Source organism: Miniopterus schreibersii, assembly GCF_964146895.1.
Source record: "Miniopterus schreibersii genome assembly, chromosome: 5".
Classification (NCBI taxonomy): Eukaryota; Metazoa; Chordata; class Mammalia; order Chiroptera; family Miniopteridae; genus Miniopterus; species Miniopterus schreibersii.
Window position 1 is genome coordinate 806,473 of NC_138106.1, and position 26,784 is coordinate 833,256.

Consider the following 26,784-nt stretch of genomic DNA (forward strand, 5'->3'; position numbering starts at 1 on the left):
TTTAGCATGTTTTTACCCTGTTTCGTTGGCATGAGGAGAGTGTGAAACAGATGTGTTTTGTTAAGAGGTTGGTTGTGGACGGTCAGGGAGGGGAGGCAACCTACAGATGAAGATGCAACTTGGATGGAAACCCACGATCACCACGGCAACCCCGAGGAGTCTCCCCGCCCCCCACGGGTGGCAGACACCCGCCCCCCGCGGGTGTCCCATTCAACTCAACCAAGCGCCCATCTCAAACAGAGGCTCCACCAAACACACACACAAGCAAAATCTTCTTGGGGAAAAAGTCTCCCCTCAGCGTGAGCACCTCGTCGGCCTTTCAAATATAAATATAAAATCGCCACCCTCGCGCTCTCTGCAAAAGGGAAAACCCTCGTTTCTAGACTCAGAGTTACTCCAACACTGTAAAATTTTCTCATCTGTTTGTGCCCCTGCCTCTCAGGTAAAATACAAAAAATAGTCTTTTTTTTTTTTTTTCTTTTTCAAGTGATAAGCTTGGCTCTCTTTTCAAAGAGTTTGGCATCTTTATAATACTATGCAAAACTAGAACTTCCAAACACGGACACGGCGTAAGACCAGCCACAGACCAAAACGGAGGAGACAAAAAGGCCCATCGAGACACAAAGGAGCGCCGTCCCGCACACGCCCTTGGGACACAGACGTTCGACGGCGAGGAGGGAAGGGCAGGTTCGCTGGCTACACACCGGCCTGGTCAAGCTCCGAGTCTCCCCAGCAGGCGGCGCTGCGGCGAGATCAGGCAGCGAGCTTTGTTCTGCGACTTGGTGCCACCCCCTCGGCTGACCTGCTGTTCACACTCGGCCCCCGGGTCTGATTTCCAGGGTTAGGGAACCTTTTCTTTACTCTTCTGGCCCCGACTGAGTCGATAAAAGCCCTTAGTCACGCGCAGAAGGCGGGGCTCGAGCTTCCTCGAGGTTCTGAACGACCCTGTCCGATGGCGTTGGAATGACGCGCTGGGTGGCAGGTGGCTCCCGAGCAGTGAGCCGCCAGGACCGTGTGTGCAACAGTGTCCCCTAAGGGGACCCCCTGGTCCTCGGGGGACAGGCGGGGACAGGAAGGGGCAGGGCGGGGACAGTTATCTACACGGGGCCGAGTCAGATCTCCGTGTTCAGTTTCCTGGACGGGGCGAAGTCTTCCCGCCTGACCCAGACGACTTCCTCGCCCGCGTGCTCGGGGCCTCCGCTGCCCCCCGACAGCGCCGCCTGCTTCCTGAGCTGCGTCATGCGGGACGCGTGACTGTCCAGGCTCCTGCGGCCCCTCTCCCGCGGGCCGAGGGAGGCCGCCCGGAGCCGCTCGGGCAGGTCTCCGTCCCCATCGGAGCCCCTCGCGGCCTCACAGACCTCGTCCTCGTCGCTGAGAATATCCGTCTCCTTGATGTCCTGCTCCTCGTACTGAGCCAGGTCGAACTGTTCCTCCACCCACCGGTCAGTGTCCCCGGCACCGGGGGGCTGCTGGGACTCTCTCTCGGGGCTGCTGGCGGACACGGCGTCGGAATCGATGGTGAACCTGTTTCGGGCCAGTCGCCGCCTCCTTCTGCCAAGAGACTTGCTTGGGGCGGACACTGCGCACACACACAAAGATATAAAAACAAACCCCGCGTGCTTTACATGAGAGGAAACTCCAGAGAGCAAACAGCAGACAGACTAACCGGTACGCATTTCGTGCCTCGATGTCCCTGGGGGCCTTAAAGTGCAGACGTCACAGTCTGTCCTGGAGTCTCTACCTCACAGACGCCTGGCCTTGGAGGGCGTCACAGCAACTGACCGAAGGGAGAGGGACCCGGAGCGACGGGGCTGCAGGCTATGGGGGTTGGGGTTTCTCTCTACCTGTGCACCTGCGGACGGGTGACGCGGGTGCCTGCCGGGCTCACGCAGGCCACTGGACTGGGATTAGGCAGAGCCCCAGCCCCGACCAACGCCCAGGCCCAAGGCCCGGGGCTGGGGGGCTTCCCGGGGCTGGTCCCCGTTGTCTTGCTCTCTGGGGAGCTCAGTGCACTGCTCCTCAAGGACTCGCAGTCAGATCGAAGGCACAAGTCCCTCTTAGAGAGCCTGCGGGGAGCAGGGGACCAGAGGTGGGAGCCTCGGTGAGTCCCGTCCTCTCTGACGAACCGCATGCACTGTGTGGATTAGGAAATGTGCCCCGCAGGCCCCCCGACAATGCCCTATTGTCCAGTGGTTTCCCATTTACAAAGCAATTAAAATACCGGTGCCCAAGCGTGAGAAGTAAATAATAGGACACCCGGGCAGCTGATGGACAGAGTGCTGACAGAGTGACACGCAGGACGGACACATCCCTGAGTTCATTCTGAGGAAGCTGGAAGATCGAAAACAGACAGAAGACGCCACCCAACCAATCGGCAAAGGCACAATCACCGCACACACATCCGCACGAGACGCGGACACGGGGACGCGGCTGCCCCCTCCTGGCGAGACGAGGCTGCTGTGCCCGGGACAAGCGGGTGGCGGTTTCCAGCACCTTCCCGAGCGTCCTGGCCTCTTAAACGTGGAGCAGAGGCACAAGGAGGGGAAGGAAAACATTTCCCGGGAAAATGGAAAGAAACACCTGCCGCCCCTCCAGCGGGAAGACACAGCAATTCCTGCCGCGCCGCGTCACCACCAGCAGGGGGCAGCCCGGCTCCCTCCAGACGCCACCCTGGAGGCGCCTCGGCGCCAACGGGGCTCCCGGAGGTGCCGTCGATGATCCGCGTGCCCAGTGCTCAGGGGTGAAGTGTGCCAATGTCTGCATTTACGAAATGTGTCAAAAATAAGATGAGTGGATGGGTGACAGACGGATAGACGTGTGCTAAAGAAAACACAGCCCGATGCCAACAATGGATTCTGAGTGTGGACGTGTGCGGTTCCTTCAGCTGCTCTGGAAGTTTTCGTAAGAACATATTGGAAGGAAAGGGCATTTCTAATTGGGTCACTGGCAGACACGCAGGCCTTTCCGACTATGCTTAGAGCTATAATTATTGAGTTGGGATCACTGCTGTACTCATGGGTCTCTCTCCTTAATTAAAAGGACACCTGACAACCCGCAGCCCTACGGGGAGCAGGGAGGCGCCTGGTTGGGCATTTCCCGTGTTCACTGCTAAGGCTGAGCGGCCGGGGGCCCTGCTGACCCCTCAAGCGCCATTTCAAAATCAGCCAAAGTGAAGATCCTGACCGCGGCGAGGAGCGTCCAACACAGAATGACACGGGCGTTCTTCAGCCACAAACGAGCCACAGGGGAGAGAGATCTTCCCGTCAGCCAGCGCAACAGGCTCTGCGTCAGGCCTGCTCTTGGTGATGATGAGAGTGTAGGATGTGGGCTGGTTACGTTTTCTTTCCACGGGGATCTCAAAAGGAGCTCTCGAGAGTCCCACAGACTCAAAGTGCCCACTTTCTAGGTAAACTTAGGATCACTGGTTGACAACTGAGTCGGCCAATGACAGGTGGGGTTTCCTGAGGTTGGGAGACATTATCCCTGATGCTAACGAAACATTCCCTAGCAAGTGCGAGAGCAGGGGAGACAATGCCAAGGAAAAGTTCACGGTGGGGCCAGCGAGGCTTTTACACAGGGACCCGTGAGAAACTGTGGATTGGAGGTGCCCACAGTGCTGAGGGAGCCGTGGGGGACCTCGCAGGGCGCTGAGTGTTCACCGCGGTAGGTTTTCAATCAACACGTACTGATTGGAGAACAGAGTCAAGATCACTAGCCCCTGACATGGGTTAAAGTTAAGGTGCTTGAAGAATGTGACACCCCACATGCAGCCACGTAGGTTACGTCCGTGAGCACCTTCCCCACTCAACAGTTCTGGCCGGGCCCCTTCCACACACCGGAGGACAGGCGGGCGAGCGGGACAAAGGTCGACACTTTTTTGTCAAACGCAGAGGAAGCCTCTTTTATTGGACTCTTCCCTGAAAAATACTGGGCTGCCTCTGAAGAAAAAGGTGACCGAGTGTGAACACCCTGATGGCAGGAACGCCTGTGTGTGAGGAAAAGATCCTCTCTCCTCAGCGTATGTTCCCACCTGCCTTTTATAGGTGGTCCGGTTGTATCTACCTTCCTCTCTCACGGCCCCACAGCGGTAACTCCAGTCCTAAAGGGCTATGTACTCTGGGGCCATTTAAACTCTACCTCCCTGCTTTCCAGCAGCAGCTAAAGGCGCCTGAATTAATACTGGAGCTAACAATACAGCTGCAGGAGCAAGGCAGGGGGAGACATCTGACAGGCCATCTGATCTACCGCATGCACGCGGCCTCCTTACTGAGAACAGGCAGTGCCACGTTCTGGCCACAAAGCTGCCACGTTCTGGCCACAAAGCCGCCACGTTCTCAGAAGGGTGGCCGTGGCCCTGCTGAGACGTGACACACGTCCTGCTCGACAAAGCAGGCGGTCATGCAAAGCAGCGACTCTCACTCCGCAGGCCACTGAGACGCCTCCACGGAGGACACGCTCAGCTCCCAGCCTGTGGATGAGAGAGGAGCCCACTGGCCAGGATCAGGTGCAGAGGGAAAGCTCGAGGGGCACAAGAGGAGCAAACACAGGGCCAGTCCCCTGGGAGCCACCGGCAGGGTGAGGACCTCACGCTTGGGAAACCGCACTGCGGTATTAGCCCCACAGGCCACGGCTCAGTCTCGCCAACAGGACGCAGCTCCCTTGGGCTCTACAGTGGCGTGGGGGTGACGGGGATCCGGAAGGTCTGGATGTCCACAGTACCTGCCCTGCTCATGGCCGGCCGGGCCCCCTTCAGCGCACACAGTCGCTTCCCTCCGAAAGGGACATATTGCTGGGACGAGGGCAGGCTCTCGGTCTTGAGGAGCTGCCTTCTGTGCTTGTCGCGGAGAATCGAGTGCACGGCCTTCAGGAAATCCTTCCGGCTCTTGGGGGAGCTGTGGGGAGAGGGGTACACATGTTGGGGAAACAGTGCTCCACACACGGGGACTGCCAAGGTTATCAGGAGCCATCAAACAAAACCAGGGGACCAGCCTGGCTGGTGTTGCTCAGTGGTCGAGCATCAACCCAGAAACCAAGAGGTCATGGGTGCGATTCCCGGTCAGGACACATGCCTGAGTTTAGGGCTTGATCCCCAGTAGGGGGCGTGCAGCCGATCGATGATGTTTCTCTCTTTCTGCCTTTCCCTTCCTCTCTCTCTCTCTAAAATCAATAAAAACATTTTTTTTAAAAAAAAAAAGAATTGTTTAAAAAAAAACCATGCCAAGTCCTAGTTCCCAGAGTGAGAAATACTCCCAGGTAAGAGTCCGGTTTCTTGTTAGTCTCCATATATTTACCCAGGTAAGTTTCACCTGGTTTTTCTTATCAATAAAGGACATGGCCTGTCTCGGGGCCCCCTCACTGGGCCCCACGGTCTTTACCAACAAAACCTCAAGTGGACTGGCCTAAGCACATGGTAAAGACGCTGCACACACCCCGTGGGGACCATGTGGGGAAAACTTCAGTTCTAGTCCCAACAGCTTCCTGGGATGGCTCTTTGTCAACCCCTGTCACCCGACGTGGAGGGGTGACGTAGAGACACAACACACGAGCTGAGTCCAAGCCCATGTGAGTCTGAAACTCGGGGGTCACCTGCCCTAAGGTTTGGGCAGATGCCCTCTAAGCCTTGTTGCCACCTGTGAAACGAGACGGAAACAAGGCATGCGTGTGCTCAGCACAGTTCACGCCTGTAAGTCACCTTCTCACTACACTCACGGTAACATTACAAAGTATTGCTAATAATGGTCACAACACTGATTCAGTTGTTTTTTTGTGGGCAACCCACAGCATACTCCCGCCCACGGGCAGGGGTGGGGGACACTGGGTAAGCCCTGCATAAACTACTAACTACCTGCAATCCATTAAAGCACAATCGAGCACAGGTCAGAGTTAAAGCCGAATATATCTGAGTGTGGCTGGAGAGACCGACCCTCCATCTGGATATTTTAGTCAAAAAAAAAAAAGAAAGAAAGAGTGACACAGAAAATTGGCTGCATTTGAGAAAAGGCTTCAAATTCCCCTGGAGAGGAGAGGGTGCCACAGGTAAGTTCAGATTCTTCTCACGGTCTGCGGGGGGACCTGGGCGAGCGGCAGCCGCCCTGCGCCGACGTTTCTCCTGCATGTGATGCCTGCACATGCTCACCTCCTCCCGCTCCCCTGCACCAGCTGCAGCTGGAGCTGCCCCGGGAGAAACAAAGTAACAAAGTATGCAGCTCGGAGCTGCCCCGGGAGAAACAAAGTATGCAGCTCAGAGCTGCCCCGGGAGAAACAAAGTATGCAGCTGGAGCTGCCCCGGGAGAAACAAAGTATCCACACCCCCAAGCTGACCACCACAAGGCAGTCTTCTGGTCTACCACATGCAACCACGGGGAGAAGCCCTCATATGGACACTGAACACATTCGGAAATTTCTACTTCCTTTTAGAAAGATATTCAATTAACCAGGTTACTGTCTATATTCTAATACAACTAGTTCAATTTACCCAATGACTGTTAATGTGTTCATTAATTTCTCAGGTATATAAGAAATAGCACAGAGAGCCTAGAAATGCCCAGGCTGGTCTGAGAACCCAGAGGGCGAGGCCAGGCACAGCCATAGCCACTGCCACCCCCCGAGCAGCACAGCTGCACCCCCGGCCCCAGGCCCACCTGCAGCACAGGTGGAACACCCTCTCCGGCCTCCCTTCCGACTCGGACTTGACGTGGACAATCTCGCACACCGCGTTGGCTTCTGCATCTAGAGGAATTAGAGAGCACAAGAGAGGGCGTGTTTCAGAGGGGCTGGTTGGTGTCTTTACAGGAGCATTTTCCAGCTTCGGTGCCCGACGAGACAGAGCAGCGCAGCTAAGACGAAGGACTTCATCCCGAGCCCATGACCCAGAGGCTCAGAGCTCAGTGAGGACTGAGAAAAAGAAACCTGGAAAATGTCCAGTCGCAAAACCCTCCTTCTAATGGTCTGAGGACACGCGGTCTATCTCACTGGCTGAAAAACTGACCTTCTAGCTGCACCTTTTAGCTGAACCATTACAATTAAGTGACCTGTTGTTTGGCACCAGTTGGACAAGACCGAGGCCAGGATTCTGAGGGAGATCTCACCAGGCCCTCGCCCTCTGTGGGGGCCGTTCCCGCAAGCAGGCCTCGTGCTCTGGGTGGGCAGCAAGTCCTGGGGACCCATGAGGCTCCTCTTCCTTGGCACTCAGTGTGCCAAGAGAGAGGGGAACAGTATAGTTTAAGGTAATTTCTAAGCCTTGCAGCACCTGGCTATAATTTTATAAGCCTCACAACGCTGTATCGCTTGAATCACGGGTAAAATGTTTGTAAGGAGAGCAGCTCACAGCAAACATCAGGACGCACCTGAGAGGTGTCATCCTTGTTCCTGGCTCAGAACCCAGCTGTGAGCCGCACTGGGCCACGTCCTCTAACCCCACCCGGACGCACGTGCAGGATGTTCCACGAGCTCTCCCGAGCCAGGACAACAAGCTACACCTTTCACGCTCTGACTCTCAAACCCACTGGAAGGTGTTTCTCAGCAAGGGGCATGCTGGCTGGTCTTCATAACTCCATCAAAAAAGAAAAGCGTTTAGCCCGGCTGGTGTTGCCTAGTGGTTGAGCATTGTCACATGCACCGAAGGGTCGGTGGTTCGATTCTTGGTCAGGGCACAGGCTCGGGCTGCGGGCTCGATCCCCAGTCAGGTGTGTAGGAGGCAGCCGATCAATGACTCTCTCATCACTGATGTTTCTCTCTCTCCCTCCCTCGCCCTTCCTCTCTCTGAAATCAATAAAGATTTTTTTTTAAAAAAAAAAAGATGCAAAGTCTGTATGTACTTAGTTCTCAATGACAGTGAAATCCCCGGCTGAGAATCCTGCCACCTGCTATAACCACAGGCCTTCCACTCATCCAGGCACAAGGAAACCTACGAACTAGGTAATTCACAGCCTAAGACTGGAAAGTAAGACGATGCTAGTATTTTATTCAGGTGCCCAAAGCTCAATACATCATTACAGCTGTCTGCAGACCTACGATGTATACAGGTTCCCGCAAATTAAAGCATAAATCTATTTTACAAATCGAATAGTAAATGAGGGTAAATCTGTGAGCTGGACGGCTCGAGAAAAACCCTCTTAAGGGAAATAAATACGTTTGTCCGACATGGTTCTCATAGTTGAGTGTTTCTACGGCACACGGCAGAGCAACCACGAAGAAAGCTGCGCCTAGTCCAGTTTCTGGGAGTAACTGAAGGTTACCAAATACTGGACGAGGGGGACGTTGGTTTTATGAGGATCAGCAATTTTACTGCTCACGACGTGACAATATGTAGGAACAGGGAGAGGACAATCGCCACCCATCGGACGCGGAGAACTCAATGCTCACGTCAGAAGCGTGAAACCGAAACACAGGTTCCCATGCGCCTGCTGAGGCCATTCCCACGGCCCCTCTTTACTGCTGGACACCTGAGAGCTTCCGCCTGACCCCAGAGGTGCATCCAGGAGCCCCCCACCCAGAGCCGCTGCCGCCAACTCGGCGCTGGGTGGGGGGCTCAGAGTCACAGCCAATACCCGCCACTGCTCACCTCTCGGGTGCTGAGAGCGTCACCCACGTCCGAGCATGTTCACTGCTGCCCAACAACTCCCTGCAGTGCTGTTTGACTCACAGAAAAAGAACCGACACCTCAAAGCCTCACACTAACACGAAGGAAGGTTTATAGCCTCAGGGGAAACACACTCCATGGCTTTTTTATGCTTTGGGGGTCTTTCGGGGTTTCTTGGTGAGTTATTTACATGGGCTCTCTGTCTGCTCGTGGGGCTCACAGATTCTTTCCAGGAGACTCAATGCTACTCGGGTGTCAGTCACTGTGATGTTGATATAAGTAACAGAGGGACCAGGATTCCTCGGAACGATGTGGGAGGCATTACACACCCATTCGTTCCCTCATCCGCTCGGTCCCTCACCTGCATAGTTAATCAATGCGGGGTGAACAAGAGGCAATGGAGAGACTGAGGGAAAAGAGAGTCAGTTAAGCACAGAAACGGTGGTGAGACCGGGAGCGTGGACACAGACACGTGGGAAGCCGGCCCGGCACCCGGAGTTCTCACCTGCAGTGGCCAAGGTGCGAACCTGCAGCGCTTCCGTGGGGATCATGTGCCGAAACCGGAAGGGGTCCCACTCCTCGTAGATGGACAGCCTGTGAGATCCCACCTGCAGGAGGGCAGGAGGCGGGTGTGTGAGAACGGTCGCTCTCGCCTGGACCGGACCCACGTTCTCCAAACACTGACCCCCACATCGAGCCCACACGCATGTTCTTGTCCAGCAGAAAGCAAGAGGCCCCGTGATAAAAACGCTGAGGGTGCCAGGACGCCTGCTAGCCAAATCCAGGCGAGGGAGACACGGGAAAGAGGGGGAAGGGGGCCCCACAACAGGAACAGAGGGCCGGGGAAGGCAGGGAAACAGGGAAACAGTGGCCACCGTGGGCCTGGCGGCCGTCACGGCCACGCTCTCGCCGTGGGCCGGCCTGAAAGGGGGCAGGACAGGCAATGTCCTGAGTCCTTAGCAACATTAAATAAAAAGAGAGAGAGAGAAAAAAAATTAGCAAATCACAGAAGGCTCAGGCCTGACAAAGGGGCAGAATTACAGCTACCCAGATAGAACCGAGAAGCAGAAAGGAAGCAAAAACCCTCCAGCTAGCGGGGGAAACACAGGTTTCTTACAAGTTTCTTCTTCTGTTTGGAGCCCTCTTTATACACAAGGACCACAGCCGTTTTGAAGACTGGAAAAAACAAAGGCAGGCGGGCGGTTATGGCACCCGGTGCGTGGGGTTTCCCCGTCAACTTCAAAGCTCGCGGCGACAAACACGGCGGCGACAAAGAGGATGGCGAGCTCCCAGCGCCCCTCCCACCTCCCACTCACCCGCCGCGGCTGCGAAACCCAAGAGCCTGCTGAGGCCCAATCTCCCAGAGTCACACACACAAAAAGCTGAGATAGGTGGAAATAACCCACCCGGCCTCGCTGGAAACTTCTGGGTAAAATGCGATATTTTATCTAGGGCATCATTTCATTTCAAAACTTCAGCCGATAAACAGACTTAACAAAAATGTGCCTGTTTGGCAGCTGAGGGAGGAAAACGGCTCTAAGAAAAACGGGGCGACTGCTAAGGTGCCACAGGCTTACGCCCATCAGGCTGCCGTTACACAGAGAGCTCGTATCAGAAATATAATCTGTCCTGCCCGGCCGGGCATGGCTCAGCGGTTAAGCGTCGACCTAGGATCCAGGCGATCAGGGTTCGATTCCCGGTCAGGGCACATGCCCGGGTTGTGGGCTCGATCAATGACTCTCTCATCATTGATGTTTCTATCTCTCTCCCTCTCCTTTCCTCTCCCTGAAATCAATAAAAATAAAAATTAAAAAATATATATAATCTGTCCTTTATTAACCATCCTAATCAGTTTACGAAGCAGAAGTGGTTGAGCCCGTCTCCCAAAAGGGCTCGACCTCAGGAGGCCCTTCAGGGCCGGGGGCCGGGGGCCGGGGGCCGGGGGCTGCTCTACCCTCTCCGAGAGGCGGGGAGACAGCGCGGCTGTGCATCGTCGCCCGTTAGAACTCCTGCAACGGCCCTGGCCGGTGTGGCTCTGCGGTTAGAGCGTCCGCACCAAAGGGTCTCGGGTACAATTCCCAGTCAAGGCCACGCAGCTGGGTTGCAGGTTCGCCCTGGTCGGGGCGCATGCGGGAGGCAACCAATCAATGTGTCTCTTTCATCACTGTCTCTCTCTCTCTCTCTCTCCCCCTCGACCTCTCCCTCCCTCCCACTTTCTCTAAAAACTAACGGAAAAAATATCCTCGGTTAAGAATTAACAACAAAACCGGCGAAGAGGTAAGCACCCCCCACCCTGCACGCTCCTCGGTGCATCGTGGTCCATCCACACTCCTCCTGCCCATGCCTGTGCTCCGTTGGTGTTTTTAGAGAAATGACATCGGCAGCTACAGTGGCTCTCTGACAACGCCACGAATATCACCAAGTTTCTCGGCAACGGCAGAGTGATCTAAATGGGAAGCCCGGTAAATCTCTGTATGAAACTGATGTAGTATCACCGGGGTGGTGCGTTTGGGGATACTGTGCTCTCACCATGAAGGAAAAACGAGCTCAGCTGAAGCAGCAGCAATGGACCCCCCTCCCCAGGAAATAAGGGAGGAGACTGGGGAAGCCAGACTTTCTTTACACCATGTTCCTGCCACGAGCTTCTGGGGGGAGGCTGGGGAGAAACGCGGCATCAACGAAGGCACGAGCCGTGGGTGGTCGTGTGTCGGGAACCACAGCACAGGCCACGGACGCACGCGTGGCGCAACACGCAGCCACGTTTCCTGGATTCCACAGGATTCCCAGGGTACACCTGGCCGGTGTGCTCAGTGGTTAGAGCATCGGGTTAAATTCCCCGTAAAGGGCAAGAACCTGGGTTGCAGGTTTGACCCCTGGCAGCCAATCAATGTCTCTCTCACATGAATGTCTCTCTCTCTCTCTCTCCCCCCCCCTCCTTCTCTCCCTTCCACTCTCTAAAAAGCAATGGAAAAATATCCTTGGGTGGGGATTAACAGCAACAAAAAAAGCTCATTACACGCAATCATGTGAGCTTCCCGATCCAGCAGCTGCACCCACCTTAGCGGGTTTATTAAAAAATCCATCATTTGCACGGAGCTCACTGTCAGGAGCATCAATCACCGAGCGACTGAGAAGCTACCGGGTGGCTTGACTGCCACGTGACTTTTCCGTGGTTTATAATTAGCCCTTCGTCCTGCCTGTGCGTTTACACCCAGGGAGACCTGGGCACAGCCATTCCCTCCCCCACGCAGCAGGGTGGCCCCGATGAACACACTTAACTGGAATTCGGTGTTGGTGGCCTATTCCGATTAACTGTAATTGACTTTATTTTAATAAACTGTGTCTTGGAAAAGATATGACCTTATTTTGAAAAATAAGCCAGACCTCACCCGACCCCCACCCCCCAGCCCCACTCCTGACACGTACCGAAGGCGGCCAACTCCGGCTCCTTCTTCCACTTCCCCAGCGAGGCGGGCGGGTTCGGCCAGATCACGGTGGTGTGCAGCAGCAGGTCGCCCATGCTCAGGTCCGCCACCTGAAAGCCAGCCACGAGTCACTCCCTGGCACTGCCCTTCTCGAGCCACCAAACCAGGCCACGGCGCCAGAGACGTGGCGCTGTTGCCACTTAATGACCGGGATTATTACAACTACTCTCACTGTCACTGAGCTGTATTAGTGGTAAAGACAATGATTAAAACCAATTAGGCAACCATATTAATTTCATTTATAAACATGAAATAGCGAGCCAACCAGCCCCTCAGGGCAGGATCAGCTCAGGGGACTACAGTCGCCACTACTCACGACAAACACCGCACAGAAGTGGTTCAACACCGGAGTTAAACTCCCGGCACTGCTCTGGGCCACAGCCTCAGGGGTGTTAGATCATGGCCCAAACCCCACTTCCTCCCCTAATGGGGTTACATCCGCACCTTCTCCCAGAAGACGAGGCAAAGCCCCGGTGACTTGGGATTTGGCCACGTCCTGCCTTGGACTTGACAGAAGTGTCCGCACCCTCCTGAGCTTTGGCCCTGCAGCCGTGGAAAGGACACACCCAAGGTGGCCACCGGCCTGGATCCCAGGGGGCAGAGGTTCGCAGCCCATGGAGCCCTGAGCTCTGGAGCACCCCAAGAGAAGCCCCAGGTCAGCGGCCTGCACAGCACATGTGAAATAAGTGCCGGCCGTGGTGAGCACGAAGACTTTAATCAGAAGTCACCACTAAGGAAGCCAGGCCTTGACTCGTGTGCCTCCCACCGCCTGCCCCCCGAGTTCCCAGGCTGCTCAGCATTTGCTCCGAGCAGCCTCGTGGAAGGAACCGTAACTCATCTCGGCACAGGGCGGCCGGCCCGTCCTCCTGGGGTGACTTCTGTGGACTCGAGCCCACTCCACCCTGTCTCCTGGATGGACAGAGAGACAAGAAGGGTCTAGCCTCCCCTGAGTGTCCACGGTGTCTGGCCATTGTCCTCTGGCCCTGTGGAGGGTCCTTTCTCTCTCTTCCTTCTCGGGGTGCTGACTCTGTCCCCCTTTGGCATCTTTCCCAGCCTCGATTTCTCGGGGCTCTGAACCTCCTAACACTGAGGAGACCGCCCTCCCCTTGATCCGCGGGGTCCGTCCAGCTTCCACACTTTGCTTCCCACAAAACCTCGGCCCACGAGAGACTCCTCGGAACAGCACCGAGGCTCTGCCCCCCGCTGGGAAGATCCGACCTGTCAGGATTTCACTTTAGGGGGCAGTTTCACCAAAGCGCCATTTCCTTCTGTAACCTCCGGCTCCCGAGCCACGTTCCTCTTTTTCCTAAACCCTCTGCCATCCGCTATACCACCTTCCGCTCCCTGGAATAACGGTCCTGTGCTCTCAAGATCGTTAAAACCCAGAAACTAACCGGCAAATAATGAAAAACGTAAAGGAATATAACGGAAAATCTTCATTTCCACGACCCAGTAAAAACTCACTTTAGTCAACATGAAATAACCTAAACTACAGAGGAGGGGAAGGCCGCAGGAGCGAAAACGTTCGCAGTATTGTCGTAGCACTTGACAGACGAGGCGAAGGAAACCACCCAGCGCCAGGAATTCAGTAAATCACTGCGCAGCCACACGAGGTATCACACAGTAACTAGGTAATCCTTGTGAATAATTTAAAAGAACATGAACATTTTGTTCAATACAAAATATCAACAGGCAAAACTCCTTTCAAAATGTAACAATTCAAGGACATACATGTATGTAATTTTTAATCAAAATAAACACCAAACATGGAGACGGTAGGTGGTTCTTCTTGCCTTTGTCTGCATTTTCCCTTTTCTCTAACAAGCATGTGTTTTTCCCATTACACAAGTTTTACAAGGATATGAGAACCGAATCCAGAGTCTCGGGGCTCATCCTTCCACATCCGGACGATGAAATGACCTGCCGAGCAGGCTGAGGAAGTTCCCACGCTCTCCTGCTCGCATCCCGTGGAGAAACCGAACTGCGTCTCCGTGGGGACCCTCGCCCCTGCCCGCCCTCGGGGCCACACTCCCGCCGCGTGGCCTGCGCCCCCTCTGCAGCCCTGGGTCCGGGGCAGTCTGTCCAGCTGGTGGTGGCTTCAGTCTCCCTCCCACGGAAAACCCAGCCCGGCCACGTTTACAAACCACCGGGACACGTCTGCACTCCACATACACACCCGTGTGTGACCTGCAGTGAACCGCCCGGCTGGGGTGGCTCAGTGGTTGAGCGTCGACCCATGAACCAGGAGATTGCGGTTTGATTCCCGGTCAGGGCACATGCCTGGGTTGTGGGTTCGATCCCCAGTGGGGGGCGTGAAGGAGGCAGCCGATCGATGACTCTCATCATTGATGTTTCTCTCTCTCTCCCTTCCCGTCTCTCTAAAATCAATTTCTTAAAAAACATATTGTAAGAAATGATTTCATAGTCACCATTCAACGACTATTTTACTGAGCACCTGCTATGAGCCAGTTACAATCCTAACCTCCGAGGACGTAGCTTCCGCCCTTCTGGTGCTTTTAGGAAGAGCCCAGGCCGAGGTGGCGGAAATCCACCCAATAACCACCCCGGGTCCGAGGGCCCAGGAGCGGGAGTCAGAACGTCCACACTGCAGCCCGGGCGAGGGACCAAAGTTCCACCAACGACACCAACGCCTCTGTGACTGTTTCACTTACAAACAACACGGAAAACACTCAGACCTGCCCCCCTCTTTACAAACAGGTGTCCGGGGAGAGGGGCCTCACCTCTTTTTTTTCACCCGTCTGTTCAGCAATCAGCTGGTCAAACACGGCCCCAAACTCCTCGTGGATCTTCTGCATCTCGTTGATGTGACTGGCGACCTTGTTCATGGTCTTGATGGCCACTAGGAGGAGACAGGTCGGATGTGAAGGGGCCCACGGAGCCGTGGGGGGCCGTGGGTGGGCGGGGCTTACGTGAGGGGTTGGGGGGCGTGGTGCTGAGGGGCCGGGCGCACTTGGGGGCCGTGGGTGTAGCTGGACTGGAGGGGGGGCCGGGGCGGGGGCTGCAGGCAGAGCTCAAGCGGGGGCCCAGGGGCAGGGCTGGGGAGCCAGGCTCGGGGGCCGCGGTGGCCGTGGGCACTCACCGTCCAGGTGGTAGTGCTCCTCGCTGTCGGCGTCCGTCAGGGCGTAGAGCTCCCGCAGCAGCAGCGGGTACTTGAGGACCCTCTGGATGGGCTTGATGAGGTACGACTCCAGTGTGGACGAGTGCTGCTGCCTCGGGTTCTGCGCGTCCAGGAAGGCTTTGAACGCCGCGTCCGTCCTGGCTGCGGGGGCGACACACAGCTCATCGGGAGGTGCCCACGGGACCCCTCTCATGGAGTCAGTCTCGCTCCATGTGCCTTTCCCAGGACTGGGCGGAGGGCGCAGGAGGAAGGCGGGGCCCAGGCAGACACCCGGAGGGCCCGTCACACTGGCTTATTTGAAGGGAAATACCAGGGAATCATACGGCCTGTAAGTCCCATGCACTTGGTTTTTCGGGGGCTGCTCTTCACCTTGGTGTTGAGAATGTCTTTTTATTCTGATATTTTGACACCCGTGGCCTTGACCCTGGGAAACGGCCCCTCCCAGGCTGGCCGGTTCCTGGAGACATCACAGGACTCCCCTGGAGCACACCTTCCTCATGCAGACAACCAACCCTGACTCCCCCCGCCCCGCCCATCCCTATGAGCTCTCGCACTGTCCCTGTCCCATCACCCAGAGACAGCGGGGGACAGCCTGCACCAGGGCCTGCAGTCGCTCCAGCTCTCCGTCCTGAGCCGTGAACCCAGCCTCACCCTCACCTTCTCGCAGAATCGCCCATAAAGGTTCTTACCCAGGGTTCCTTTTGTCCCTGTCTCCTGACCAGCCCTGGTGCCCCCACGTGTGGCCCTGCCCAGCCTGGCATGACCCTCCTCGGGGAACTGTAACTAACTGTCTTCAGTCCAACCCCCTCCTGACCTGCTGACCTCCCTACACCTAGTAGCAGAGCACACCCGAAACACGCCTCACCCCTGCTTCCCCAAACTTCCAAGCTTCCCACTGCTGGCAGAGCCTCCTTTGAGAAAAGGTAGAAAAACACAGAAGCTGCTGCACCCACAGCTCTGGGAAATGGGTGCAGGTGGGTGTCCCACAGCGAATGCTTCCGACACCTGTTCTACATTAACCCAGTGCTCAGCCACCGGCTCGGGGCAGGCCGTGCCCCATGTGCCTGACTCCTAATCTTGGGCACCACCCCCCCACCCGTCCCGCGTCCAGGCTGGTGAAGGCACCCTGGGGAGCTGAGGGTCCCCCGACAAGCAGTGAGCTGCCTGCCAGGGGACGGTTAGGAAGACTGGGCTGGTGCCTTTAGGTGCAAAGATGTGGAGACGAAAATACAGTGAGGGCCGAACAGGAGGGAGAAAGGAGACAGCATCCCAGAGACGTAACAGTGGGCACCCGTCCCCTCAAAGCCTCCGACAGATGAAAAATGCAGCTCCCTCTCCAGGGTGAGGGGTGTGAGCCAAGATCAGAAGCCATACAAGGGCGGAGTGAAATTGTAAAACGATTCTTCCTGCCACCTCTATCCAATTAGGAAAACAGTAATCATGGAGAAAAGCCTCAGGAAGGCCACGGTCTTTTCACCCCTTGAAGCCCCATTAAGAGGAATCGAGCTCCCTCCGTGGGTGTGGCCACCTCTCCTCCTTCCAAGGAATAAATCCCTGAAAAAGGTCTGGGAGTGAGTGGCCAGGGACCCACGTGCCAGGGAAGGAAGGCAGGCCCAGAGCCAACACAGGAAGAAGCCATGGCTTCCGTGGGACATCCCACGTCTCGGTCCACATCTGCAAAGGACCTAGGAACTCGAGTCCTCAAGTCGAAAAGTACGGCCATGGGCATTTAACTCGGCTTGTGTTCCACATCAGGGCAAAGAGGGCAGGGCCCTCGGCCTGTGAGCTGCTGGTGGGTCCCCCACCCACCCAGCGGGCCCGTTAGGAACCACAGGCAGGTCCTTTTGTTCTCACTCCCTTCCCTTCACCCTCCAGGTATGTTTGGCCATTAGGAAAATGTAGGTCAACCGTAATGGTTTAAGGGATCGTTTGAAAGATAACGATAATATTTTTCAGGTGCAAAAGATTATTATTGAATTAAGAAAACCCACAGGGGCAGAATTTAATCTAATTGAATGTTTAAAAATAATACAAAATGCTCTAAGGGCTGTGCTGGGCGTATAATTTTACTGCAGTAACAACCTCGCAACAATCAGCCCCGCGCTGGTGTGAAGAGACACAGAGACCCAGCGGGAGCAGCCCGGTGGGACCCCAGCTCCCCTCTAAATTTCCGCTGAACCAGAACTCTGGGCACAGACTCTCTACCTTGTCCGATCCAGAGACCCGTACGGTGCTAATATGTCCTGTAACGGGCGTTAAATGACGTCAAGCTCATTCTCTTTGGCGGCAAAGCACAACACGCGTAAACTGTTTACACGCCAGCAGCTGTCCGTGTCCAGAGATTCCCCCAAATCAGACCTCCCGTTGGTTACACTGCTTACCAAGGAAGCACTGCCCTGATCCTTTCATCTGTCACCACACACCGAACCGCGGAAGCAAAACCGCTTTGTGGAAACTCTCAGCATGGTCCGTATCTTCCAGAACACGCAGGGAGAGGAGCGGCCAGTAAAAATTCTACTCTGTCCTGTGCAAAATTACCACAACCTCGAGCTGCGTGGTGGTTTTCTGAGTAATTGGGACAACCCGAATGGTGATGGTGGTGGCTATTAGCACACAGCTCAGAACAAAGATAGGGGAGGGGAGGAAGAAGTCCCCCAAAAGGTAAGTGAAACGTGGGAGTGACAACGAAATCAACAACGAACAGGAGTAAAGCAGAGAATTTCCAAACACAGCACATTTCTGGATAACTGCAAAACGACCCATCAATTCTGGCAAAAAATAACTGAGACAAAGCGTTCACTGTAAGAAAACGACGGACTGTTAATCCAGGCTATGAATGCATTTCCGTTTCTCAGCGCCCTTATTTGTGGCTGGTTGGAACATCTGCCTGCGAGGACTCTTAGATTTCGGTCGAAAAGCCCCCCAACTGCCCGGCCGGTGTGGTCTGCTGGTTGAAAGTCAACCCATGAACCAGGGGGTCACAGTTTGAGCCCCGGTCAGGGCACATGTCCGGGTTTCCGGCTGCATCTCCAGCAGGGGGCGTGCATGAGGCAGCCAATCAATGACTCTCATCACTGATGTTTCTCTCTCTCCCCCTCTCCCTTCCTCTCTCTGAAATCAACAAAAATATATTTTAAAAAAAACAAAAACAACCACAGTCGGCCACAGAACTGTGAACCGAGGATGATCATGCCCACCAGGCGCCCCATCCTCACAGGCCTCACCTTTCACCAGGACCTTGGGCACCTTCGTGTGGCTGGCGCAGAAGGCACTGTAGAGCTTGAAGCGGTCGGCGTAGTACAGGAAGGAGCCCCCCAGGGAGAACAGCACCTTCTGGATTTAAGGAGAAAAGGCGTGGTCAGTTCAGGTTCCCGCTCACCGGGGAATATCTCAGGACGTCTCGGGGGCCCACGTGGGCCTGGCCCGCCCCACACGTCAGCATCAGTCACACCTGCCCCAGGTCACACCTGTCCCAGACCCTCGTAGCTCACCGATGGCCTGAAGCTGCCCTCGGAAAGCACACGGGCTAGCAAATGTGCGTAACACGTGCTGGGCTTGGCCTTCTCGGTAATCACAACGCAGAGGTTGCGGTTTTGGGGGCCGGTGTTTTTAAAAGGCCTCTGTGGGATGTTTGGATGTTAATGAGAAACACAGATGGCATTTTGGAAAAGGCAGAAACCTGCCTTCTCTCATGCACCCCTGTTGGTGGGAGGTGCAGATACCCCCCAAACTAGAAAGTGCACTAAGGTGTGAATGGATCTGAGTGACAAACCGAGTTCCCAAGCCTGTAGTTTAGCTAATGAGCAATGCAGAGAATTCTGACAGACTGTCCACAAACAACAGCAAAAATGGTTTCTTGTGAACCACAGGTAACTGGTCATTAGAGGCCTAACGTGGTTTCCTCTACGTTTTACTTTCGGCCTTGATTTTCCAGGCGGCCCGTCCTGCCTGTCCTGCCCCAGCCTCGCCCCCGACTCTGCAGGTAAAACAGGGTCAGAATCCACAGGTGTGGACCCCGGAGCCCAAGTTCAACGCAAGAGTAATTCCGTGGAAAAGGTCAAAGGGTTAAAGGGTTGCCATTCGGACAGGTTGTGCTACAAAAGTATCCATGTGCTGGGCTCGCTTTGATTCGCACGTCACATTGTAACAAGTAAATTCAAAACCCATCAGAAACCTGCATGTAAAGGCTAGAACCTCTAGCAGACCATCTTTACAGGCCTGGTTCGGGCAAAGGTTTCACAGACACGACACCAAAGGCACAGTCCTAACAACAACAACAAATGTGAAAAATGGGACTTTCTCAAAGTTAAAAATGTCTGCTATATGAAAAGACAGGCCTCGCACAGGGAGAAAATAATACATTATAAATCATTTTTCTGATAAAGGACTTATGTTCAAAGTATTCAAAGAACTTTAAAGACTCATTAACAGGAAAACGACCCAATAAAATAAATGGGAAGATGGTCTGAACAGACGCTCCACCCAGAGGACACACTGCAGGCCACTGAGCACACGGAGCCTGCGCACCACCCGGGCGGCAGGGAAATTAAAACAGAAGCCACAGGGGCACCTGCATGCCCATCGGCACGGCTAAGGTTAAGGGGGACCTCGCCTCCTCGTGAGGGCGGGTGGGGACGGCTGGGGGGGTGCGCCCGGCACAACCACTTTGGAAAACTGTCGGGCAGTCCCTTACGAAGTTTAGCCGACAGACACTCCCTTCCATCAGCCAGTTCACGCCCAGGCGTTACCCGAGAGAAATGAGAGCGTGTGTCTACACTGCACACAAATGCTCCCAGAAGCTTTAACGTAACGGCCACGATCTGGAAGCAGCCCGGACGCCCCAGGAAGGCCAGCACAGTGCCGGATGCCCGTAAGGCAGGATAACTGCTCTGGCTCCCAGCAGACGCAGCAACTCGGAGGAAGCCCAATGTCATGGTGCCAGTAAAAGAAGCCACACAAGAAACAGAATATGCCACACGATCCCATTCGGGTGGAATTCCAGAACGCAAGCTAATCCGTGTCACAGAAAGCAGGCGTGGCTCCCCGTGGCTGACAGGCAGGGGACAGGAGCACAGAAAAGCAGGACAAATGTTCGGGCTGGGATGGGGCTCATGATCCCGACTGTGCCGACAGTTCTGCAGGTGTGTTCACACGTCACGCTTCATCAGGCTACACGTTTTCCACACGTGCAGCACACGTCAGTCAAGCTGTTTTCTAAGAGTATATGAGGGTGACATGTATGCTGACACTGTCATCGGAAGGGAACGCAGGAAACGTGTACAGTGAGGGAAAGAGCGCCAACCGGGGGGCAGGAATAGGCCGGGCACCCTCGCAAGGCCCTCGTCATTAATCCTCGACAAGGCTGCAGGACGGCTCCCTCCCCGGGATGACAAGCTGATCCATGAGGCAGAGTTTCCCAGAACAGGATAAATTAATGTGTTTACAGGCAGACCTAGGGTGCTGGTCGATGCTGCTAACAGCAAGTACTAAGGCCCCCACATAAAGAGAACAGAAGCCGGGGGGCCAGCGTGGGTCAAGGGCCGTCCGTGCACTGGAAGGTCACGGTCCCATTCCCGGTCAGGGCACAGGCTGGGTTCCAGGCTCGCTCTCCGGTAGGGGGCGTGCAGGAGGCCGATCCACGGTTCTCTCTCATCATTGATGTTTCTCTCTCTCTCCCTCTCCCTTCCTCTCTCTCTAAAATTCAATAAAAACTTTTTTTTTTTTAAAAGAGAAAAACAAAAGGTCGAGGTTGGCCCATCTTCCAAGGCAGAAGCCAGCAGGTGTACCCGGGTAACCCAGGCTGGTGCCCGGTGTCTCCCTTAGACAGGCAAGAGGCAGCCGGCCGCCCCCAGGGGCCCTTAGGACCTGGCCCTCGATGACAGTCCAAGGAGGATGCCACACGGTGAGCACAAGGAATCGCCAAAGAGACCACAGCGCCCCCGAGCCTGAAGGTACCTACGGGACACCCCACCCGGGACACTGGGGCAGCGTGAGGCTCTCCGAGGCCGACTTACCTTAAACTGATCGACTCTCTCAAGGTTTTCCAGATCCGGCACTAGTCTCACCCCATCTTCCAGGGTTTTAAGGAATTCTACTTGAAACTCGACCATTTCGGTTAAGTTTCCAAAGAGCACATCCAGCTGGAAAATGAAAAAGAATTTAAATCTACTTTCTATTTCATTAGGGCTCAGAAACTTTATTTGCTTCGGATTTCAACGTTTTTCTATCCATCCGTAGCGATTAAGATAAGGACCCCACCCCCAGAGGATGGGGCAGCTCCTTAAGCTCCGAGCGCAATGATTTGACGTGTTTGCTACAATTAAACGAACTGGAAACCCTCCGATCTACGCCCCGGCCCTCGCCTGTAGGCTGCGGAGTCACCGTACCTCATCATGGGTGAGAAAAGTCTCCTTCTGAAGCGGTTTTAGGTATCTCTCCATGAGGCAGTTCAAGTCCTAAGAGTTAAAAGAAAACCTCATTAGCACAGGGTCTAAAAGTCTATGAAAAATCTAAAGGGGGGAAAAAAAAACCCCACACATCATGTCCCAAATGCCAGCGTTCCAGTCGTTAGGCCACTAAAGGCCCGTAAAGGATCCAGCAGGCTTTTCTGTAAACCCTTCGGGCTTTGCAGCCACGTGGCCTCGGTCACAGCCACTCAACGCAGCTGCTGATGACGCAGGAGAGAACGGGTGTGGCCGAGTTGCAACAAAACTTTATTTGTAAAAGCAGGCAGAGGGCTGGACGCAGCCTGAGGGCCACAATTGGCTGACCCTTGATTTAAAGACGAAAACGGATCATTCAAGACGGATGGCGCTGTTGTAACATATAACTGAACCACATACAGGAATACATTTATATTATAATTACAGGAACTGTTAGAAACTGTACAGTTATGTGTGTGATATGAACATATAGTATGAATTATATAGAAATACACGAATAGAACTGAATGTCCAAATAAGCAACAATACAAAAAAAAAGCCAGATCTGACACCCTTCTGCCTAGACTCAGATTAGATTCTGAAAATGAATTTTTCAAAACTAAATTCCATTTTAGGGTCAGCTCAGCGACGTTCCTTAGAAAGGTCAGAAGGGTCACTTATAATCACCCTGCTCTCCTTTCCTCGTCAACCGAGACACAGGGTGGGGCAAACGTAGGTTTACAGTTGTGAGTATGCAAAACAGTTTATTCTTGTATTATGACTTATTCGTTAGGGTATTATCTCCATATGAACATCTGTAAGCCTTCTTTTGCCCCACCCTGTATACCTCAGTGAACTGCTGTACGAATCGATGTGCTGCCTTAAAACACACAAGGAAAATCTTAATGTTCGGAATAAAGACAACCTTCCACAGGAGAGGCCGAGATGGTCCTGGCTCTGTGACCCGGCTTTGCTGTCTGTCGCACGTGGAAACAGACTCCCCAGGAGGGCTGGTGGGGACACTCACCTTCACGTAGGTACGCTCCGTCTCCAGGAGCTCGCAGATCACCTTGCGCAGCTTGTCGGCGTCCGTGAGCTGCCGCGTGGTGGACAGCTGCGGCCCACTGGGGTCCTGGGGGGACGGGCTCGGGTCACTGGGGTTCATCTCGCGTGGACTGTGGCAGGACGCGGCCCCCTGTTCCGTGCTCTCCAGAGCAAGGGGAAAGGGCAGGGCAGGTTAGGTCAGCTGGCACTCACCAGAGCAACCTGTCCGGCCTCTGTCCCTCCTCAGTGTCCCTCCCGTCCATGACCTGCCCCACACGAGCTCCCCTCTCCTCTCCCCAAACGGCTCCCCACATCTGAGCTCACCGGACACTCAGAACGACCACCACGGCCACCGCTAACACCCACTGTGCACTGGGCTAATATATTTCATCCCCCCACGCGGTCAGTAAGGGCTACTGTTCCCAAGTGACAGCTGAGTAACCAAGGCCCAGGGAGGGTAAGTAACTGATCCAAGGTTAAACAGCCTGGTAGTGGCAGAACTGAGAGCTGAGCCAGGCAGCCTGGTCCGAGGCCTGGGCTCTTAACCACCTGGCGAGAAACTTACCCAAAGGAGGCGGAAGAGACAAGAGAAGTTGAGGGCATTTCACCCAATAAGCCTGAAGCTTACTATCAGACTCCCAGTTAGTGTGCTACATAGACTGTGTCATGTTGGAGATGATTTTACAAGCTCAGATTCTTCCTGGCTCTGTTAAAAACTGCTTTTGTGGCAACTTTCTAGATAATCAGAGATACCCATGTATTTCTTTTAAAATGTTTCCAGCTTCTCCAAAGGCAGAAAGAGGCCTTTCCCCTCTGAAAATCAGAGGTGCTGGGCCCTGAACAAGCCCTCGATGGGCAAGCCCAGTATCGACCTAGTTTCTGTCCGGGATGATTCGGGTGGAAGTTTAGGACGTAAGGATTCTAAGACGCCAACTTTGCCAGTTACAGAAAGCAGGTCTCCATGGCATGGGCTGCTGACACCCGTGGGAGCAGCAGGTCTCCGCGGGGGTCACAGTGGATTCATGGGGGGGCCTGTGAGCCCCCCAGTGCCCAGCGCTCCCTCCAGGTCGACGCAATCAGGCCTCTAGATGGGCTGTGCGTGCCGCCCCTTTAAGGGCTCTGTATGGAATTCCTGCAGGGGCTACTTTGTAGCACAAAATCTCATCTGTTACCATTTGTCCAAAGGCACTGCTCAGTGTTTGCCGGGTGTGTCCCTGAAGGTCGGCTGCCTTCCTGGACGCTTCTCTCCTGCCTAAGTCACCCGCGGGCACAAAGCATTTCCGATACGGACGCGTGCAAACAAAAAATTACTTTTCTCACTGACCCACCCAAAATTGCAGCTGGTGCCCAGGGATGAAACCCAAGGCTGGGAGGGCGGAGGACGGGAGCGGACCCTGACATGCCCTCCTCATGGCCTCGTCCCAAAAGGAAGGAGGCCCGTGTTGAAGGCCACCTGACAAGGAGGCATCGGCCCCGATGTCACTGCAGGGACAAGGACTGCCGGGACTCAGGTCTGGACAGTGACCCGATTCTCTGACAACTGCCGCAGTACCTACTGCTCGCATCAACACTGGCTTTACCTGCCGAAAAGTACCAGTCACCTGTCAGGGGCACTTTTCAATATTCTCTATGGCATCTGTCTCAGACACTGAACATTCCCCAAAGAATTCGCCTTCGGGGAATGGACAAAAACTCACCCCAGTGGGCTGAGCTGCATGTGAACTGTACCTCAATAAGGCTGTTACGAAAGAAAGACTACTCGCCTGTCCCGGTGCTGACCAGTGGTTAGAGCCCGCACACCAGAGGGTCACGGGTTCGATTCCCAGTCAAGGGCACGTAGCCGGGTTGAAGATTTGCTCCCGGGCAGAGGCTCGTGCAGGAGGCAACCAACAAATGTGTCACTCACATCAATGCTTCTCTCCCCTCGTCCCCCCTCCCCCTTCAACTCTCTGAGGATACAAAATATCCTCTGGTGAGCATTTTTTTAAAAAAAGGCAACAGTCTACAACCTTGGCACTCAGACACATATCAAAGGCGGGACATCCCAAAGACACCTCCTGCTCCAGTTTGCCTCAGTGGTTAGAGCGTCGGCCTGCAGACTGAAGGGTCTGGGTTCGATTCTAGCCAGGGGCACCTACCTCGGTTGCAGGCTCCATCCCCAGCCCCGGTTGGGGCACACGTGGGAGGCAACCGATCGATGTGTCTCTCTCACATCAATGTTTCTCTCTCTCTCCCGCCCTCCCTTCCACTCTCTCTGAAAAGCCATGGAAAAAATATCCTCGGGTGAGGATTTAAAAAATAAACAAACAAAAGACACCCCTCTCTGTGCCCCCAGTTCCTCCTGCACTGGAGAGTATGAGGGACAGTGGGGGTGGGGCTCCTGGGTTTTCATTTCCTCTGTTTCACCATAAATACCTTGAGGTTTCTTTTTTTTTTTTTTAAATATATCTTTATTGATTTCAGAGAGAGGAAAGGAGAGGGAAAGAGAGATAGAAACATCAGTGATAAGAGTCATTGATCGGCCGCAGCCCGCAACCCAGGCATGTGCCCTGACTGGGAATCGAACCCCAATCACCTGGATCCTAGGTCGACGCTCAACCACTGAACCATGCCCGGCTGGGCGAGGTTTCCATTTTTAAGAGGTGAGCAGGGTTCCTGTGTGAAGTTTGCCACCTCTCAGGTGAGACGTCCTTTGTTTTAAACAGGCCCAGGGGAAGCTCAGGTTGGTGGGATGTGGGCTAACCCTTCATTGCTCTAAAACTAGCCACCTTCTCCCAACCCCTCCTCCCAGGCCAGGTTCCTCATGGTCCTGAATTACACTAGCAAATGCCTTCAGCATCCCCAGGGACACCTAAAAATTCCCTCGACTCCTCTCCTGGGAGTTCAGAGGCGTGGGCGACCCTCCCTTCACAGACACACTCCCAAGCTGAGGACAGATCCAGCCAGGTGGTCAGGTCCAGGAGGGGGCAGAGCAGCCTCCCCGCTGGCAACGCTGCTCTCTGGTTCAAGGCCCAAACTCTCAGGTTTACCACAAGGAACTGGGTCAGAATGGATGTAATCTTTTCACTGTCAGTCACAAGCTATTTAAGGAAGGAATTTAGCCAGGAAGGAATTTAGCCTGGCTGGGCGTGGCTCAGCGGTTGAGCGTCGACCTAGGATCCAGGTGATTGGGGTTTGATTCCTAGTCAGGGCACACGCCTGGGTTGCAGGTTCCATCCCCAGCAGGGGGTGTGCAGGAGGCAGCCGATCAATGACTCTCATCATTGATGTTTCTCTCTCTCTCTCTCTCTCTCTTCTTTCCTCTCTCTGAAATCAATAAAGATATATTTTTTTTAAAAAAAAAGGAAGGAATTTAAAAACGTAGAATTATAAGTTATCATGCATGTCTTGTCAAAGGGCAATGTTTACAAGGCTCTTAATAAAATCTGGCTTAGAAACAATTAACTTAAAAAGATGTTGTCAAGAATTTTGTTTTACCAAAATATTGCCCCAAAAAATCCTTAGAAGGAAGCAAGATACACAGTGCTGGTTCAGAATACACCTAATCTAGAGATTTTACATATTTCAGCAGCTCTCTTTTCTAATTTTTTAAAAAATTTATTTTAGAGAGAGAGGAAGGGAGAGGGAAAAAGAGATAGAAGCATCAGTGTTGAGAGAGAAACACTGATTGGCTGTGTCCTGCATGCCTCCTACTGGGGACCGAGCCCAAAACCTAGGTATGTGCCCTGAATGGGAATCGAACTGGTGACCTTTCAGTGCAGAAGACAACACCCAACCCACTGAGCCACACGGGCCAGGGCTCAGCAGCTCCTGAGTCACTCTGCCCCCACAGTGTGGCCAAAGGACATCAAACTCCACCGGGCCTTCCCCGCCCAGCCTGGCCATGGCCACGGCCTGGGATGCGGGAGGAGCCCGCCCAGCTGTCCCCGCCCAACACTGAGGTGACCTGGCATCCTGGTCATTCCCCGCCCAGCACAGGGGCCAGATGTGCCCAGACAGGGAGCTGCCCTGGCAGGTTCCACGCACCCCCGAGAGCCCACGTCCCCAGATAAGCAGCGAAGGACTGCAGAGAAGGGGGAGCCGGGGTTCCCCAGCGGGAGGAAGACCAGCCTG

At 54.5% G+C, this 26,784-nt stretch overlaps 1 protein-coding gene across 5 annotated transcripts in view; it reads right to left on the reverse strand.

Moving 5' to 3' along the window:
• Positions 1 to 1,011: 1,011 nt before the first annotated feature.
• Positions 1,012 to 26,784, reverse strand: part of TIAM1 (TIAM Rac1 associated GEF 1) — a 216,376-nt gene continuing 190,603 nt past the window's right edge. For all 5 annotated transcript variants that reach the window (XM_081137622.1, XM_081137620.1, XM_081137621.1 and 2 more), the window contains 12 exons: positions 22,655 to 22,834; positions 21,592 to 21,660; positions 21,220 to 21,345; positions 18,430 to 18,538; positions 15,167 to 15,346; positions 14,808 to 14,926; positions 12,008 to 12,116; positions 9,699 to 9,757; positions 9,087 to 9,189; positions 6,642 to 6,729; positions 4,720 to 4,892; positions 1,012 to 1,579 (listed from right to left, as the gene is read on the reverse strand). In XM_081137622.1, coding sequence (XP_080993748.1) covers positions 1,113 to 1,579; positions 4,720 to 4,892; positions 6,642 to 6,729; positions 9,087 to 9,189; positions 9,699 to 9,757; positions 12,008 to 12,116; positions 14,808 to 14,926; positions 15,167 to 15,346; positions 18,430 to 18,538; positions 21,220 to 21,345; positions 21,592 to 21,660; positions 22,655 to 22,834 — 1,782 coding nt within the window. In that variant the 3' untranslated portion in view covers positions 1,012 to 1,112. The remainder of the gene's footprint in view (positions 1,580 to 4,719; positions 4,893 to 6,641; positions 6,730 to 9,086; positions 9,190 to 9,698; positions 9,758 to 12,007; positions 12,117 to 14,807; positions 14,927 to 15,166; positions 15,347 to 18,429; positions 18,539 to 21,219; positions 21,346 to 21,591; positions 21,661 to 22,654; positions 22,835 to 26,784) is intronic.